The following is a 19,813-nucleotide window of genomic DNA, read 5'->3' on the forward strand; positions in this document are numbered from 1 at the left end:
GGAGCGCGCGTTGGCGGCGCGTGCTGCGCGCATGCGTGCCGGGTGCCCCTCGTCGGCCGGCTGAGGGGCGGGGTGAGGCGGGCAGCGAGGGCTGGGCCGAGCCGAGCCGGGCAGGGCTGGGCTGGGCTGGGCTGGACTGGACGCGGCGGGCGGGGCGATAAGAGTCGGTGCGGGCTCCCCTTCCGCCTCAGTACAGCTGGGCGGCCGCGGTTGGGCCCGTGCTGGGGTGGCTGTGGTATAGCTGTCGCTGTTCGGCTGCTTAGCTCTTGTCGGCGCAGAGCTCGGCCCTTCCCTTCCCCTGAGGCCCAGCGGCGGCGATGGGTTCCCGGGCGTCCACGCTGCTGCGGGACGAGGAGATCGAGGAGATCAAGAAGGAGACGGGCTGTGAGTGCAGGGCCGGGAGGGGCGGTGGGGGCTGGGCACCTGGAGCCGTCCGTCCGCCCCGTCGCGGCTGCGCGCCGAGCCCTGCCCCGGGCGGTCGGCCCTGCCCGGCGGGGGAGGCGAGCGCGGCCGCTGCGGTCCCGGCTGGGCAATGCCTGTTCCTAGCTGGCCCCGGGCTGGAGCTTCGCTGTCCCCAGCCTCCGCGGGCGGACGTGTCTTGTGGGACTGCGGAAACCTGGGAAGCGGCTCTCGGTTCGCCTGGTCGCCGCGCAGGAGCGGCCCTGGGCTGATAGGAATCCGCGGGCAGCGCGTTTCCTTTGGTGCTCCACCGGTCGCTTGGGGCTGGCCGCGGCCGCCAGCAGTAAATACCACTGCTAGCAAGGGGAGTGCTCCTTGAGTGAGGCTGGACATGGCAGGGGCGGCTGCGGGGTGTGGTGTTGCTCGGTGCACTAGAACGCGAAAGCTGTCACCAAGCCCGCCGGGAGCTGCGAGTCCCTTCGGGTCCTGGGTGTGCTTGGAGCGGCGGGGGAGAGGGAGCCATTGCTGTGTGATCGGCTGCTCAACGGCAGCGAGATCTGGGTGGGAAGGGAGAGAAGCGGTGCGCTTGGAGTCCGCAGTATTGCACTGGGTCAGAGAGAACTCGTTGGATTTTTGAAGAGTTTTTTGTTTCTGGTGCTGGAGTTTCTCTCCAGCAGCTGCTTTTAGCCTGCAAAAAGCTCTCATGGTATAGTGATTTTTTTTTTTTTTCCTACCTGCTATTTGTTTCATAGGCTATCACGAAAGTTGCCTTAAGGGTATTCAGCATGAATGCTGAGTGGCATTTAAAGCATAAAGGAGGTAACACAACTTGTGAAAGTTGGGTGTGCTTAACTAAAAAAAAAAGTGAGAATCCCTGTGCTAGTCAACAACTGGGAGAGCATGATTGAATCAGGACTGCAGTATAGAGCTACTTTACCCTATAGTTTTTGATCGAGTTGTTCTCAGTAAATATAAAGTACCTTAGAAAAGGTAAAACTCAGTGTTGTTAATTTGGCTGGTAGAACGGTTGCCTGAGAGTGTTAGCAAATACTGAGTGATAGTAAATGGAGGGTGCCCTCCTAACTGATTGGAGAGAGGAGGTCATAAATCATAGATATCATTCTGCTGTACACACACACCCCCAGGTAAACGAGGTCTTCCCAGATGAAACCTTTTTCTTGCTTGTGCTTGTTAATCTGCTCTTGCTACATGAAAGTACTTTCTTCAGTTTTCTTTCAAATAGGAATAGTATTATGTATTCTTTTTAGGTGATAGTTTACTTGTGTCAGGAAAATGAGTGGCTACAGAAAAGGAGTGGAAGAAAATGAAGGCAGTACTGGCTAATGTAACAGACAGCTGAGCGAGTTAACATAGCTTCCATGATCCTTTTTCCATCTGTCAAGGGAACCTTCTCTAGGAAGGCTGTGATAAACAAGTAGTAATGTCCAAGTGTGCTTATCCAGCAATAACTTACTGTTTGGTTGTTGTGGGGTTTTTATTTTCTTAATCACAAAGATCATAAAGGTAGCATTCCCTCGTTTATAAAGATGCTTTAAAAACCAAACCCCAAATCTGGAATGTTCTTCCAAAAGGCTTTACTCTTTTTCTTGTGCCAATGTTTGATTCATTGTCAGTGGTATTTCATTCCTAGAGTTTTACTTGCATGGTAGTTAAATAAATACCACTGAGATGGCTGTATAGGCATTCTAAGCAATAAAACCACTCAGGTCTAGTTAGCCTCTTACGTCTTCAAAGTGGGGAGCTTAAGGTTGTGATGAGTTGGGCTTCAGCTTTGTGGCCTGTATTTTGTACTACTCAATTTTGTAAGTAATACCACTTTGTTAATCAAGCATTGCTAACCTGAGCCATGCTTGTTGTCTCTGACTTCTATCAAACAAATATTTTTTTCCCCAGCCTGTAACCAGAGTTTAAGAATGTGATTTTTCCTCTACCTCTTATACTTCTCTAGTATAAGTAGAGAAGTACTTTCCATTTTTCTAGATGGAAAATTCCACCAAGCTCTTAGCACTGTTATACCCTTCATATGGGTGCAAATATTTATGCAAGGTACAAGGTGGGGGGAGAACCCCAGGATGCTGGTTTATCTGGAGCAAAGTTCACAGGGAGAATGCTAAGTTAGTATTACTGACTGGAATATCCTGTGGTTTGTTAGAAACTTGATGCTGATGATACCTTTCCTATTAAAGAGTGAGAAAGGGACCTCTTAGATGTGAAACAAACTGGCAGTACATGTCCATTCTGAACCCATGTTGTTCCTAAGGGTTCTTTCTTTTTCTGGCCTCCTTACTGTGAAACATGACTCCTTCAGTTCATCTGGGGTAAGTATGAGGTACTGAACAGAACACTTAACCGATTTGATTGAGTTCAAGTATGGAATTATACAACTTGCTCCTTGCTCAGGTTATGTAGCACAATTAAATAGCTAATGATACTAACACAAGTGATAAACCATATGTTAATGTTTGTTAGCTGAATGGATTAAAAAGGTATCTCTTAAGGGACTAGAGTAGTCTTTCAAAAGCCATACAATGACACTGAATCTCTTTAACGAAATCTAAGTTGGGATTAAAGTCATATATTGTGGTGAAAACCGCTCCTCAGCATAATAAATTTGGAAACCAGTAAAGTTTCCAGGAACTGGGGAATAAAATGTCCACTAAAACCTCTACTTAGTGACAGAAAATCTCCATCAAGTTCTCGGTAGCAGATGCTAAGCCTGAAGTTGACAGTCCTAAATCTTACATGACATTGTGTGGAAATTGTTTGCTTCGCATATAAACATTTTTAATTTTGAGTTTGAAAAAAACCTTCAAGAAGTCCTAATTGCTTTTATGTTTCATTAACAACTATAAGAAACAGATGAGAGGTCCAAGATGTTCCTTGTCTGCATTCTGTTGCAAGCTTTTGGAAAGCCATTGGAATGTAACAGTATCCAAACTATTTGGTTCACACCCTTTGTTCCTGAGCTTTCAAGCATATACCTAAGGATTAATAATAAACTAATGCTCATAGAATCATAGAATGGTTTGGGTTGGAAAGGACCTTAAGATCATCTAGTTCCAACCCCCCTGCCATGGGCAGGGATGCCTCCCACTAGACCATGTCACTTAAGGCTTAAGAGAAAAAAGTATTTTAGTGCTAAGAGGTGATGAATTTTCTGATGGTATCTCTTTGTTTTCCAAGTATATAAATGTGAGTTTATGTTAATGTTTTAGACAAGAGTTTGAGAGTGTCTAATTGCAAAGAAATATGTGAAGATTTAAAGAAGTAAACTAGAGGATACAGTTCCTATTTTAGATATCTTAGAAGGGACCTTGGTGGGGGAGCAGAATAGGTAAAATAGTGTTTCAACTAGCTTTGAGCCGTAACTTCTGACTTTTAAGAAGCAGCCATGAATTGCAGATCTTTTTTCTATTTCTTGTATTGTTGGCAGGGAATGACAAAATCTTTATTTTGTATGAGAAGGCTCTGAAAAGTGTCTGGTGATGCAGCTTTCATGAGAGATGAGAGCCAAAAATGAAATTATGAAAGAATACAGTGGTGGACCTGAATCATCTTCCTTTCTTCTATAGCAATGATGTGCTTTTTGTCTAGTATGAGATTAACAAAAACATTTCTTCTCCTGTCAAGAGTTACATACTATTGATCACATAGTAGCTGTTACGGAGGTGTTGTAGAAATGGAGATGCTGACATTAGTTTGGAAGTGGTACCTGAGCAGAATTTTCCTCATGCTCTCTGTTTCCAGGAAGGAGTTGGGAGCACAGGGCTTCTTAGTGGAGAACTCCAGCCTATTCTGTTTTCACCATCAGTTGTTGTTAGGGCATATCATGTCTAAAACACTAAATCAGAAATGCAGAGATTTGAAGTCTTTAAAATACTGGTGCCTGCTTTCCAGTGTGTTCTAGTGTCTTAACTTGAAATTGAGTAAGCTGCCCACTCTATGGAGTGTTGGCTTAGGCGGAACTGAGCAAATTGCCCAACCTTATGCAAAGAATGAAAGTTGCCGAGGAGACAAGGGAAGGAAAAAAAAAAAAACCTCACACACAGTTGCTGGCAGGTCACCCTAAGGGAGGGAGCAGTTGAACCTAAATAAATAGGCTGGAGAAAGAACAAACCTGGGGGAAAAGAAAGAGAACCTAATAAAATGCCTCAGTTGTCACAGATCAGACAACTGCTGTGCAACCTGTTCCCATATGTTTTAGCAAAAAATAAAAGTATTGTGCTGGTGAAGGCTTTTAAAACAATTGAATCTGAAAATGACACAATGTCCTAGTTTAACAATATAGAAAAATCACATTTTTACTGAGTAAACATTAACATTCAATTCAGTCTTATTTCATTAACTTCATCCGAAGAGGCTCTGAAAAGCCAAGGTCTTGTGTAGAGTTCTTTCAGTGTTAAAGGAATTGCTGTTCTACATAGGTTTAACCTGCTCCCATCATGGATTGATCTAATCATCTGGATGTCTGGTATCTTGGGTTGTCTAATATCTTGGTAATGTTGGCAGCATTATGCTAAATTTAGTACTGGCTTTAAAATTTCTGTTTCAAATTGCAAATTGAGGTCTGCAATAACTTTCTGCTTGCTTTATGTCCTAACTCCTTCCCAAACTTCTTTACAAATAGGCTTTTTAATTTTTTGAACTCCATGTCCTGGGAATTACTTCAGTGAATCCCCAAATGAACAAACTGTTTAGATTGAGGCAGCCCAGTCAAGGAGGAAGAGTGATCAGGTGTACAGTCTCTCTGACCACTTACCAGATGCAGAGAAACCGAGTGCACTTTCCATCTTTAGATGGAAAAAGACAACGGGAGTAGAGATAAGCAAAAGAGAAGGAAAGATACTATAGCAGAGGCCTGCAGTGTCATGAATGACGTAGAGGTCATCAGTGGAGGCTGTGTCCACATTATTTCTAGCCCCACAGGAATTAAGGGAAAGGGAGTAGAACTGTGAATCAAATACTTTCTCAATTGCCATTACTGACTCAGATAACCAAAAGATGCTGGAGACCAAAACCATAAATGGATAGAAGACAGACAAATTTTTTGGGCTTATTTGTGGATTCTTGAATACTAAGATGTAATTTACAGCTCATGAAGTTCCTACACTGCTGATTGCTTCGTGCTTCCGACGGAACTTGTTTCGTGTGATCTTTTTTGAGCAAAGTGGCTCAGTGTAATGAGATCTGTTCTGATGAGGAGTCATTAACATGCTAATTTGTGTTTCTTCTTTCGTTTTTTCTTTTTTTTCTTCCTGCAGTCTCCCACAGTCAAATCACCCGCTTGTACAGTCGCTTCACCAGCCTTGACAAAGGAGAAAATGGCACTCTTAGGTGGGTATCATCTTTGCGCTGACACGTCTGTGGTGGTGACTTGCTTTTGCAGGGTGCCTGCAGGTTTTCCACATACAGTGAATCAGTGAGGCTATTCTAACAGGTTCTTTCATACCTACTGTCTACATGGACATGGAAGTTTGTTCTCTGTTAGGAAAGGTCAGGAGAAATCTGATTGTTGAACTGAGGTACTCTAAATACCGATTGTCTTTGCTGTAGTGCTGAAAGTTCATAGCAGTTAATACAAGAAAGGTCATATTTGGTGTTCAAGGAATTACAACACATGTTCAAAAATGTTAAACCACATTTTTAAAGTGTTTATTTCTTACCTTTCTTTATATATTGCTTCTAATAACTATTACAGGAAGGATTCCACTATGTCATCTTCATCCTGGCTTTCATATGAAAAGATCATTTATAGTTTTGGGAGCATGGGCTCTTAATTGTTTCTGATACTCAGTGTCTTTTAACACTACTTTGATCTGCAAGCCATTTATTATTGTTAACTTTGCACCTCTTGTTAAACACCCATGTCTATTAGTATGCTCAAAAATAAAAAAGAGCTGGAGCTGGGACCAAGTCACTGTGAATAAGCAAATAGACGTTTTATTCTTTAAAATAGCAGTACAGGATATTCCAGGGCCTTTGAAGTGTTTGTCTTCTGTCTACAATTTGAAAACTACACAAGTGAACTGGTTTCTTTCAGCTTAATCAATTAAATAAAGATGAGGCTTAAATTTTATCTGCAAAACATTTTTCACTTTGATGGACTGAGTCCACTGGAAAGAATATTCTCAACTGAAAGGTTAAACTAGTGGGATGATTGCCTATCAAAATACGTCTCTACCTGTGGTCTTTGTTCTCTAGCCTTCCCACTCTGGTTATTGTATTGTGTGTTGATATTGCTTTGCTCTTTATTTAATGAACTAATTATGAATTCTGATTGTATTAAATTGCTTATTAGTCTTCTCTTTTGATATTGCCTGTGGATTGCATAGTATTATGGAAACATGACAAATTAGAGCTGTCAATAGTTGCACCAGGGAGCCATTTTGCAACCAGCATAGTCGTTCTAAGACCATCCTGCCTCTGAAAGTCTGTTGCTTTTCCATGTTGATGCTGGTATTCAAGGCTCATCTTTGGAAACTAACCTACAGCTTTGAAAACTTGCCAGAACTTGCAGAACCAGTGCACAGGGAAGCTGGAGAGAACGCAGGAGAGAGTAGGAAGGGGAAAAGGACTTTGTAGCATAGTATATGAGGTCTGGCTGGAATGGAGTTAATTTCTTTCATAGCAACTCTATCCCAGTCTAAACCAGTAAACATAGATTCAGGGATCACCTGGGGTTTTGTATGTGATTGTAGGATGCACTATAAACCTATGAAAGCTAGACCTATGCGTAAAGCTACAATCACTGCTTAGCAAGTGAAGGTGACAAGTTGTAAGATGCACTGGTTTTTGCTGTACTGCTGACTTACTGCAGTTTCCTTTCCTGAAGGAAATACACAGCTCCTTCTAGTGCCACAAATTACTGACTTCTGAGTTAACATTTAAGTAACTGGTGGTGGAATTGTGCTGTAAACAGGACTACTGAGTATTTTTGGTTAAAAATATTTCTCTCTCCCCTTTTGGCTTGTGTAGGTATTTTAAGCTGGCTGGCTCCAGTGACTGGTACTGTGGCTGTGCTGTAAATGTCTGGATCGCATAGCTGAAGGGATGACAGAATGGATGATGGGTGTGGAAACAATGGGGGTGGGATGGGCAGGAACTCCTTAAGCCCACTCCGTCACCAAAGCCAATGTATCATATAAACTGTAGCATTGGCTAATTGGCAATTGTGACATACAGATCAGCTGATGATACTGTAGGTAAGGTTAATACTATTTATGTCTCACTATTAAGTTACTTGAAAAAGAGCACTGACAGCCTCTTCAAACTTTGTAGGTGGGTTTAGTCTTCACTGATGAATAAACATGATAGCTGCCACACGAGCCTAGCACAGTTTGAACCCAGCACACATTCTTCCTCAACTCTTCCATCCAACTTTAAATTTGTCTATTGACCCCATAAAGTTTGTGTAAACTTCAAAGTGATTGTACTCGGTTTACGTAAGAGGAGTAATTAATTAAATATGCTGTGAATGTCTGTTGCACAATGCTTAGCTTCATAGTGTTATGGATGAGAAGATTGGACTTCTGTTGTTGATAATCACGTGGTACTTGGGAAAGGAAATGAAGTTTCTTTGGAAAATCCCAGTAACTGTGCAAATTGTGATCCCTTAACTTGCAATCTTGGCCTCTAAGCATAGCCTGTTCCCAAACATGCCTGACAGTGGCATTCAAATTGTGAAACCTGTCCCAGCACCCACAATATGTGGAAACCATTAAGTGATGGAAAATTACTTCCTGAAAAAAAACAATGAGGGCAGAGTAAGAATGATAGCTTGGAAGGTTGTAAATGTTGGTTTCTGAAATACTGATCAAAGAGAACTTGCTACTGTGAGGCAAGTGAGATGAAGTTATCACTTGCTTACTACTGCCAAACAGTTTAGAAGGCATGTCTTGTGTTTGTTTCCTGTGAGCAAGAAGAACTGTTTCCGTAAGGGTGACTTACATCTTTGACTTATAAATCAGACATGACAGAAGTCACTCGTGACTGATCAGTAAAAGAAGTGGTAGGCAGTTCTTTATGGCGTGAAATACATCTTTAAATGTGTACCACTGTTCTGAAGAAGGGGTTTGGATCATGAAATGATAGGGTACTAGAGTAGTTTGTACTTCCATTCCTTTCCTCTCCTGCTTCTATATTACATATGGTTTGTTTTCTTTCCATTGCTTTACTTTCCATAAGGTCTAGATAGCTCTACCCTTCTCATCCCTGTTGAGGGAACAGTACTCTACTACTATTTAGAAGTAAAAAGGATGAACAACCAGAAATAATGGAAGAAGGGTCTAGTAGGTTTCTTCCAACCTTTAGGGTAAGGCAGAGCCTTCTTTACGGTAGGGGTCTGCTGTGTGCTTTGGAGGATATACTTATGCTTAGAAATACTTGTCTGTCTTAGAATACACAAATCCCTTACTGCAAAGTATGTCTAAATATGAATGCACTGGCATATATATTAAGTGGTTGGCCTGCATAATGATAGCATGCAGTCAAAGGTTGCTCCGCGTGTTATGTTTAAGCAAGGATTTAATAGAAGCCAGATTCCTGGAGAGGTATTTTAGAAGAGCCTTGTTGCTATGGCATGTGAACACAGAAGAAATAGAGGGCATCTCATTTCCTGTAAGCTCCAGTCTCAGCCAGGTGAAGTCGGTCCCTAATGACTGCAGGAAACCTTAGTTTATAAAGTGCAGAATAACTTGCCTCATGCATTCATTTACTTTTATGGCTGTTACAGCTATTCCAATTATAACACTTGCTCAGTAACGTGCTCTTAATAAGCAAAAATGGTCTACTGCAATCCTGATAATGACAAGACAAAGAGATTTGAAACCTGGGGAATTGTTTGTGGTTAATTGTTAATCTCCTGTTAGAAAGCAGAATAACTGGAGGCTGAAATGCTGAGTGTAAATTGAGGCTGTATATCAAAAAGCAGTGATATGCAAGTAGAAAATTCTGAAGCATTAGGATTTTGCTTTAAATGAAAGAGGGCAGCTGCTGCTTTTAGCTTGTAAATGTTAGCATTGATGCTGAGCTGTTGGTAAAATATTGTTACTAGGACACAGGCTTTCCACATCGCTGCACCTCCTGCCTAAATGGCTAATGCATACTTTGCCTTTCAGCTATAGCTTAAAATGCAGCAGTCCTGAAGGGTCTGGTAACAAGCTGATCATGTTATACAGATGGTAACTTTGTCTATTAAAAATAATTCAGACCTGGTCGGAGCAGAAGTTTGCAGAAATAGTATAAGCACACAGTCAGGTCACTCAATTAGAGGTCAAACAGTTTAACCATGTTGCAACAGATTTATTATAATTGAGATTCTCAACAGCACTGTGGTGTGACCGGGTGCAAGGTGTGCTTTAGAATGCATTTAAAACTAGAACGTCTTGCTGCTTTGCCTTTCCCAGCCCAGACTAGTAATCAGGTTTGCCAATTCCTTCTTTTCCCCTGTGTTTTAAGATGACAGTGTTACAAAAGGCCAGTATACTTAATATCAAAACCTTTGTGTTTACTTTGCCAGTTTTTGGTATAATGACATGAATCAAACCTTGTTGCTGATTCATTCGTTTTCAAAAGTAGCAAACATTTCGTAACCAGGTTTGAGACTTTTGACCCAAACTTCAAAACCAGCAGGACTGTATTTGACTTGGAGGGAATTGCTGATATTTCAAGAGATTGGGCAGGAAATCTCCTGCATCCAGACAGAATAGTTTGGGTTTTTTTACAGGCTCACCCCATTGCTGTTATGTTTGCAATTTAAAATCTAAATTATTATGGAGTACAGCTTGTGTTGACTGATAAATTGCTGTGCTCTGTTGTGGAAAAGACAAAGGCGGGGGGAACCCAAACATGTTGACCACAGTATTCACTAAGACACACTTGGTGTGTCTGTTTTGGTCACACCAAGGTTGTCTCACTTTCCTGTCAGTGACATTCTATTAGGTTGAAAGAAAAGAAAAATTATTATAGCAATTCTAGGAATAGAGTGAACCCTGTGTTCATGTCATAGTGATCTAAAATGTGTTGACATCAATACAGCTCAGGACAACATCCAGATCAGGAAAAGCTATAATAATGTAAGCATAGCTGTGCTTATACTATCCTGTGGATATACAATCATGAGCAGAGAAGAGAATGGCTGGCAAGAGCATTGAGTATTTGCAATGTACTGGTGAAGTTACATCTGGTGTACAGGCCCCTGTCAAAGTCGAAGTTTCCTACTTTAAAACAGGAGTGCTGCTTGGTTGAATCTAAAATAATCTGAAATTTGGCATTTATAATAAGGTATAAAGTTGTTGCATAAATGAAAACTTCCATTAAAATATGCAGATCACCTGTGGTATGCTTGGAGGAGTATGGTATTGTCCCAAGATCTGGAATGGGGTAGTCTGGAAAAATGCCAACTCAAATGATGCCGTTCCAAAATACATTTTAAAAAAACATACATTATTTTCATTTTGAAGCCATATTTTCCTTCAAAGCCATTTCAGAAGCTTTCCTTGAATTGCAAACTAGTTGGCATCTTACAGGAAGGTTTCTAGCACAAATGACATCTGAGAAGCACTGTTAACGTGGTAAATGAGCACTGCAGGTGTGTAACATAATACAGGCTTGGCACTGTCTTTTGTGCCATTAGTTGTAGAGAAAACGTGATTTAAAGAGTTACATTTTAAAAACCACCAAGTGTCTGGCTGTGGAAATAGGGCCCAGTGGATGTTTTACTACGAATTCTCTTCAAGGAACTTTTTCTCATCCGACTTCAACTTAATGCAGCTTCTTGTGTTGTTGCTTTACTTAGCCGGGAAGACTTCCAGCGGATTCCAGAGCTTGCCATCAATCCACTGGGAGACAGAATTATCAATGCCTTCTTTCCTGAAGGGTGAGTTCCAATAAAACAGGTACAAAATTTGTAATTCATCAGAAGTTTTGATAGGACTGAAATGCTGGTAATTAAAGCACAGATTTTGAATTTACTAATAATTGAACACCTCAAACTTGACATGAAATGTGTGTGGGTACATTGGGTCCTCAGCATGTTTTTATTCTGTAATGAGAAATGCTTACCAACCTTAAAAGTCTTCTGTGTGCTTTGTTAGTTGAGAAACTCAGGCTTCATGTCACAGTTTTCTGTTCTTGCTGTGCTGCTGAACACTTAGAAAGCAAGTAAAGGGCATGTATTTACTTCGGTTCTTAAAGCAAACTTATAGCAATACTATTTTATGCTAAGTAGTATTGCAATTAACTAATTCAGTCTCTTTTTTCACCTTTAAGCTTCTAAGTATACCTTTGTTACTAGATCAGGTTTTTTTTTTTTTTTTTTGTTTTCAGTTTTTGATCACATTTAAGACCTAGCTTATGGCACTTCTAAATCCAAAGAGAGATGAAGTTTGCAGTACTGTTTCTCTATTTTACCTCTCTAGATTGTTCTATGGAATCTGCTGCTGTTCTTGAACACATTTGCCATTACTGATTCATGAAGATCAGAGTGACTAATCAAGTCATAATATAAGCTAATACCAGGCAGGCTTTCCTGAATAGAATGCAGGAGTCATGGAAAGTACTTAAGTAGCTGGTTCCCACGGAGTTAGAGAAGAGAGCTATTTGTCAGAGCAGTGAGCAATGGCTGCCCCACAGACATGAGCCAAGTATGACAATAAAGCTGGCAGGGACAATGTACTTAATGACAAAGGGCACAGCACCTGAACAAGAAAAGCAGAGCAGCTCCAGTGACTTGTCAGGTCAGCCAACAGTCCAGTGGTTGCCAGACAAGTTGACAGGTCAATCCAGAGAATAGGGGTCCAGGTCAGCAAGATCTACTGCCAGACTCAGGCACAGCTGCAGGATAGCTCAAGCAAGGGCCAAGGGTGAGGGCTTGAGCTTAAACAGAGCTTGCAGGCAGGGACTGGGGAGCCCTCAAGAAGACTTCTCATGGCTTCTTTTTTTTATACATCCTACTTCATAACCGTGTGATCCCAGGCTGGAGCTGCTCTGTACCAGAGCTGGGTTTGAGCATAGGCAGCCAAACCCTGGGGAGGTGGGAGTGTAAGAATCTGCATGGTCTCAATACTTTAGACATTCATACTCTCTACTGAAGTACAGAACCTGTGTAAGCTGTGCTAAAACTGACTTGCTGAAATGCTTATGCAGAGAGGACCAGGTGAATTTCCGTGGATTCATGAGGACACTAGCCCACTTCCGACCCATAGAAGATAATGAAAAGAGCAAAGACCAGAATGGACCAGAACCACTGAACAGCCGAAGTAACAAGCTCCACTGTAAGAAATGTGAACCTTCCTGTTGGAGCAATTATTTTTCCTTTTTTTTGTGATGTGTGGGGTTTTTTTTGTTTGTTTTGTTTTCTGGGAAGTGAGTGAAGGCATTTGGGGTCTTCTGTAGAGTCCTTCCCCATGGAAGGATATCCTCTAATACATGATTAAATGGTTCACCTGCAAAGTCATTTCAGATTTAGAAGCACCATCCCTTACATGAATGGTCTTTTCTGCCATTTTCTCCAGTTTTCCATATAATACAGGGCTTTTTCCTTACCTTCAGCTGAGTACTTTCTTGAGTGTTTGGATGACTGCCTACAGCATATGAGCAGACTGCTCTTGCTCACTAATCAAAGTTGGCAACAGTTTCCTCAGAGCACTTAAAATTTCTGTCTTATCTCATGCAGGATATAGTCAAAGAGAATTAATGGTAATGTAAAAATGGTTGGCTCTGAGGTTAAAGGACTGAATGTATCTTAGTGCTAATTATACTTCCATGACTCGGGACATTAAAGAAATACCTCTGCAAGCACAGTGCTTCTGAAAAGTACTCTTACTGAGTACTTCACTAAGATTTTTCACTGGCAATAATTTTACTCCTGTATGCAGTAATAACACTATGAAACTGAAAATGAATTTTTATGGGGAATTGAAATTCTAAGCTAATTCTCTTAAAATAACTTAGTAACACTTGCTTTTCTTTTATAAGTGTATTGCTACAAAGAAAAATAATAGCACTTGAATTAAACTGCTTATTCTTTTCTTCCCTGTAGTTGCTTTTCGGTTATATGATCTAGATAAAGATGACAAGATTTCCAGGGATGAGCTTCTTCAGGTAAATAGCACAGGGCTGCTTTGAATGACTCCATCCTGACCTTTTGTGTGACTACTCTCTTCGTTCTAAATGGGTGTGGAGTTACAACAGTCTTCTCAAAAGAGGAAATTTGGTGACTAATTGCTTATCTCTGGTTTAAAGCTTTATATATAGTGCGAGACTTTGATCTCATTTGGTAGCCTAGGTTGTTCTGTCAGACTGGGAATGCTAGATTCATGTTTAAACCAGAGCGTTAGGTTAAGCAGATTCTGTTGGAAATGATACCTAAATATCCAACAAATACACTAAGCCCCTTATGAACTACCTTCTATTCTAATAGAACTTCACAGGGATAGTCCTTGAGGTTGTTTGGCTGATCCTCTGTGCATCCTCTCAATAGAATAAAACTTGAAATTGCAGCAAAGGTAATCAAAGTTCATCACTGCTGCATATATACATGAAACTAGGCTTGAGCTAGGAGTAATGACATACTACTAATCCTGGGAAGTAGACGTGGCAATTTGTGGTTCCTGTTGCAGGACAAGGATTTGCTTTTGACTGAAATTGCTCTCTATCTGCACAGGAAATACTAACTGTAGAGAGTAATGGCAGTTATCATTTGACCATATACTTAAAAGCTTCCTGCAGGCAACTATCTCAACAGCAGATACTTGATTAAATGTTGGTACGTTTTGTGGGGAAAAATATAGACAAAAGCATTGGAACAAAACATACTCATTCCTAGTTCCAGAAGCTTTCTCATACTCTGCCTCTTCCTGCTGTCTAGTGAAAAGGCAGGATTCTTTGTTGAAGGTGGCTGCAGAAGGAAACTCTTTCCTGAAAGCAGTGATGTACAAAGGACAAATAAAAGTCTGTCTAGAAATGACTTCCGTGAAAATCCTCCAGGATTGTTCTTGTATGGTGTTATTTCAACAGTGTACACAAGAAACAGCACTAAGAATACTTCTATTCCTATATCAATAATGGCTATTCTGTTTTCATTACAAAAATAGTAATCTGGGGAATTCTGTATGTTTCAGGTATTACGGATGATGGTTGGTGTAAATATTTCAGATGAGCAGCTGGGCAGCATTGCCGACAGGACAATCCAGGAAGCTGATCAAGATGGAGATAGTGCCATCTCCTTTGCAGAGTTTGTAAAGGTTGGTAAACTACACTGTTAATGACTAAAGGAAACTGCTCAGTAATGGGCAAGTCATTCAGACTTAAATGCAAATGGAAACAGAGAGGAAGTTGTTCAAATAGTCCTGCCTGAATTTGGGCAAAGCAAGCTTTCTGCTGGCTCGTTTTCTTCCCTTCTTCATCAGGACCCTTTTTTTTATATTGTCAGGGTACTAATAATTAGTCCATATGTTCCTTCATGCTCTTACGTGAAGAAACATATGCCGTAGCTCTTACAAGCTGAATTACTGAATTACTGAATACACTGCAGAATTTCCACTTTTTGCAACCACTTCTTTCTACAGAAGTAGCCTGACTAGCACAGTTACAACAGAGTAATTCTTCTCCTCTACTTGTGCTGATCAGTTTTCACTTGTAGATTTTATCTTGTTAGCAAAACAACTAATACTAGCATTCAAGTTCCTAGTTCTAGTCCTTTGAATTACATCTTTTGTTAGTCAGAAATAGGTAATAGTAAGGAACCATTACATAGTCAGTGGAGAAAGCTGCTATAGCAGAGCAGTTTCAACTACCTAATGTAGATGGCATTGACAAGAGGAACCAGACTCATCTTGGAGGTGGACCTGAGGCAACAGAAACAAGTTGCAACATAGGAAATTCTGGTTAGCTATGAGGAAGACTTTTTACCAAGAGGATGATCATAGCTGCTGAAGATGTAGAACCTCTTTCATGGAGAAACTTAAAACTTAACTGGACAAGGCCCAAAGCAACCTGATCTAGCTGGTCCTGCTTTAAGTAAGAGTTGAGGGAATTGACTAAAAGACCTCAAGTCTTTTCAAATTTAAATTACTCTCATCTTAGAACAGTGAAGTCTACTGCCTGGAGCAGGCTGTCTTTGTACCTCAGTGTTAATAGCAATTCAGTGAATGAAGTTGTCACCTCAGTTTTACAATGATTTGTGTTAGTGATGCTGTGCTCTTGATTTTAGCTCTTCAGTGACTGCTCATGCCCCTTCCTCTGCTCCGTTCTTCCTTCTGTTTCCTGCCTGTGCATTCCCACACAATCTAATTTTGGGAATCCAAGCCTTTCTGGGCTTTTGGCAGACTGAAAGTGCATAAGTTACATGTTGGTTGACAGCCTTTGTCCAGCTTTAATGGATGAAGTTTCTTTCTTTGGAAGGACCTTAGTCCAGAATGAAAAACAGCAGTCTGTAGATGAAAGACCAGCATGCCAAATTGAAGACATCCCATCTTCCTGCCCACTTCCTCTACACTAGAGTAAGAAACCTTGTAGGAGAGAAGTATGCACAGTAACTTAAGTAGCTGTTTCTGAATTTTATTGCAGGTTTTGGAGAAGGTGGATGTAGAGCAGAAAATGAGCATTCGATTTCTTCACTGATGGATGGAGAGCCTGTTCCTTTGTACCCCTATTATAATGAATAGAACTTCATTTTCTCCTTAGCACCTTCCCCCAGAGCGTTGCTACTGGTGCATATACAGTACATCTCCAACCCCTCCCTGATTTGTTCTACCAATGTGAACATTCCCTGTGCATCAGGAACAAAGGGAAATGGCTGCCATGAAACTTGGAAAGGAGCATTTTTTTAAATCTTTTCCTTCAGGTTTTTTTTTTTTTAATCCTTTCTCCCTTGGCTCCTTCTGCACTACTGTTTCAGCAAAAATGTCTCTCCTTATGTACTGCTGTTTAATCTACAAACTGATTCTTCTGAGCTCTGAATCAGAATGGAAAACGGGAACATGCCACAGAAATGCCCTCTGAAACATTTTGGAGACAAGCATCTACTCAAATACTAGGTGCAGTGATAAACGATTCACTTTTGTTTCCAGTAGCAATACCATGTTACAACTGCCTTTCCCGCCCCCCCACTTTCCCATTTGGCTCTTTACATGCAGATGTGTTTCTTCCAAGTCTGCCTTTTACTTGAGGACTTCTCAATTTCTAAGGTTTCATTGTACAACTAGCACTGAATGCATGATGGTGGCCTGGAGTACTTTAAAGTGCTGTGAATAGATTTTATTCTTTGTGAGATGAATTCACAGGGACAATAGGAGAATCTGTGGCAGAGACAGGCTGTGATGTCCTCAAAAAGAATAGGAATTCTGCACTAAGTTGTTTAAATTGTTCCAGTAGCACATGCAGAAACTTGTTTTTGTCCTTGACAGCCACTGGACCATGAAGTGCCCTCTCCAGGTTACTTTGCTCTAGGATCCTTCCTCCCATCAGGGTGGTTTTGCCTCTGAAACTGTAAACTTGTTTACCAGTGTACATAATGCAAGAAAACTACTCATGCCAAAATCTGGATTTGTAGTTCTGTTACTGCCCCTGGAAATGGTGTGAACTGGGTTGTTTTTTTGCTTGGTTTTGTTTTTTTTCTTTTAATCATAGTGGCCTGTAATTATTTACATTTTCCAGTATGGAAGTCCTGGTCTGTTAGATTTGTGTTGAGGGTGGTAGCTGTATTTATGAAAGCTCTGGCATAATATGTTCTTCCCCAAATTATATTCTTATCTCAAATATTTTAGGATATATTTCTACACGAATCTTTTAGTAAGTGTAAGATGATTAATACTGATAATATAGTGCTAAAAGTTCAAGTGGTAAAGATCATTGAAGATTCAATAGCACCATAATTTTCTGTGGCTAGATTGGTAAATCATCTCATCCAGTTCAGCTGAAGCATCCTACAGCCTTGGAGATCCTTCCAATGAAACCAAAAAAACCCTGGGAGCTTCCTTGTTGAAGAATCAGTGTAATAACTGCTTCTCTGTGTCGTGTGTTAACATTTCTATAAATACTTACCAGTCTCAAACTACTCTCAAATGTGCATTTCCTTTTTTCTCAGTTCCTTTAATCATCACTTGTGTTAAAGAATAACATGCAAGTGTCTGAAGGATTTGTGATTTGTTTTAAGGAATGGAGAAGTGAAATGTTGCACTTCATTGTTTTGCAGAGTGCAGCACAATTCCAGAAAGAAATGTAAATTAAAGACTTCTACTCTGTATGAGAGAGGAACATTATAGTTTTATGACCATGTCATGTAAAATAGGAATGTAACAATATGAACAGACTGAAAAGTTAAAAGTGTTTGTAAGCTTTGTGATTTGCTTAGAAATAGGTGTTGCTCTCTTCTGGCTCCATAGTTGTAACCTACGGTCGTGCCTTATTGTCCCAGTGAGACTGGAAATTGTATTTATCAATCCATAAATAAACCTTCCACTCCATAAAAAAAATCCCACACCAAAATATTCCTGTATGGTAACTGACTATCCTTTAATGATTAGAGAAGTTAAATACCAGTAGAGTGGTGCTAGCAGGCTTTACAAATCAGTTTCTTATCACTGAGCTTTTATTTGGCTGGTAGAGTGGAGGAAACTAGTGTAAAACATGAGCTCCAGAAGAGAGGGCACACACCCATACTACTGCACTATGGATCTTGTAACAACATGAGCTTTACCCCTCCCCATGGTTCCAAACTAGGCTTTCTTTTTTTTTTCCCCTCTCCACAGTGTCATAGCATTGTTCTGATTAAAGGGTATATAATACCAATCTAGTTTGTGATGTCTGTCCTTAAGTCCCCACCTTAGGCATCAGGTATTCTTGCTAATGTGCTTTAGGGTGAACACAAATACTCTAATAGGTGCACAACCAACAAAACCAAATGGAACAAAGACCAGCTAACCCTCCTGCAATAAACCAACCAACCCCCAACTATCAGAATTTAACTTTGCTGTTAGCTGTATAAATCACATGGAAGCCACTGAGTATTTTATTCAGTGTCCTGAAATCTGCGTATTTAATATGTAACTTAAAAGGCGGTAGACAGTAAGAGAAGGAGTTTTAGGGTTAAGATGTTAAATTTATGTTGAATTTAAAATTGTTCAAAACTAAGCTATAAATAAACAAGTAAATTTCCACGAAAGTCATACTTTGCTTGGAGAAATTAAGTCTTCTGAGGACTAAAGCTCATCTGTGAAGCTTAGTCAGGAAAAGGAATAAGATTATCAGCTCAAAGGCAGAGCTACTGACTATTTCATCTTTCTCTTATGGAAGTGCAGTGTAAGGGATAGGTATTTAAATACAGATGAACCATTTCCAAGTCTACTAACAAGCAGGAAGTAAAGTCTGTTACGCTGAGACTCTCTGGATGGATGGCTGCAGAAATGCATGGTTGCTACCAGATTTCATTAGCTGTTACAGTATTATGAAGACTACAGGAAGCAGAAATAGGTTTTAGAATACTGAGAGATGGCAAGTGAGTTGACTTAAATAGTTGTAGGCCCATTAGTGTGGCATTAAGTCTGTGCAAAACAAAATACTGTATTCAGTACAGGATTTGACTTGTGAAAACCGGGACTAAAAATGATGTTAGTTTCCATAATGTTACAATAGAAAATGACTTTAAAATCTGCTTTTAGTTCTTTGAATTGACAACTTTGGTTGGACAGAGGCTTGGGTGACATAGTCTAGGTTGCAGTGTCCCTGCCCATGGGAGGGGATTGGAACTAGATGATCTTAAGGCCCTTTCCAACCCAAACTACTCTCTGATTCTCTAAGCACGTGTGTGGATATAACACTTAAGTTGGCAGAAGTGTTTCATTTTGTCAGTCTGCACTGAAACACTACTTAGTAGCAAAGTGTGCATTAAATGGATTAAGATTTCAACTGAAAGGGTTTGTAGTAGCTGTCTGCGATGAATCACGGCCAGACGGGGGTGTTTCTCCAGAGTTTTCTGAATGGGTAAGTACTCCTCTTCACACGGTTCCACCCTTCAGCTTGAAGTGTAAAATTACCGCTGTTTAAAAAGAATAATAGTTTTCGCAGCTGACACAGACCCCGGCGCTGTGAATGAAGGTTGTCATTCACACACCCGACAGCCGCGGGCGGCGCTGGCTCCGCCGGGAATTCGCGCGGGCGGCGGCCGCGGGCACATTGCTGCGCAATGAAATGGAGGACGGGCAGGCGGGCCGTGCCTGCGGGGCAGCAGCGCAGCGGCTGTCCGGAACCCGCTCCCCGCGCCTCGGCCCCGTGGCTCTATGCGGGTCCCGGCAGAGCTGGCGGGACGCGGCCCCTGCGCCCTCTTCCCTGCCGGGCCGGGCCGCGGTCCCTCGCCCCGGGAGCGGCTCCTTTAAATCCCCCTGGAGGTCACTGG

The 19,813-nt window shown here is 41.1% G+C and overlaps 1 protein-coding gene across 5 annotated transcripts in view; it reads left to right on the forward strand.

The window, feature by feature from the left end:
- The first annotated feature begins 12 nt into the window (after window positions 1-12).
- The window catches only part of CHP1 (calcineurin like EF-hand protein 1), a 36,214-nt gene continuing 16,413 nt past the window's right edge, over window positions 13-19,813 (forward strand). For 4 of the 5 annotated variants that reach the window (XR_003990830.1, XR_003990832.1, XR_003990831.1 and 1 more), the window contains exons 1-6: window positions 129-384; window positions 5,682-5,754; window positions 11,216-11,296; window positions 12,565-12,692; window positions 13,460-13,521; window positions 14,541-14,663. Coding sequence is in view for 1 of the 5 variants with exons in the window: in XM_030481591.1 (XP_030337451.1) it covers window positions 318-384; window positions 5,682-5,754; window positions 11,216-11,296; window positions 12,565-12,692; window positions 13,460-13,521; window positions 14,541-14,663; window positions 15,988-16,041 (588 nt within the window). In the remaining 4 variants the exon portion in view is untranslated. Of the gene's footprint in view, window positions 385-5,681; window positions 5,755-11,215; window positions 11,297-12,564; window positions 12,693-13,459; window positions 13,522-14,540; window positions 14,664-15,987; window positions 18,211-19,813 lie in introns of those variants that run through there. The other variant, XM_030481591.1, reaches the window with a different exon arrangement.

This window comes from Strigops habroptila, chromosome 4, assembly GCF_004027225.2.
Source record: "Strigops habroptila isolate Jane chromosome 4, bStrHab1.2.pri, whole genome shotgun sequence".
Lineage (NCBI taxonomy): Eukaryota > Metazoa > Chordata > Aves > Psittaciformes > Psittacidae > Strigops > Strigops habroptila.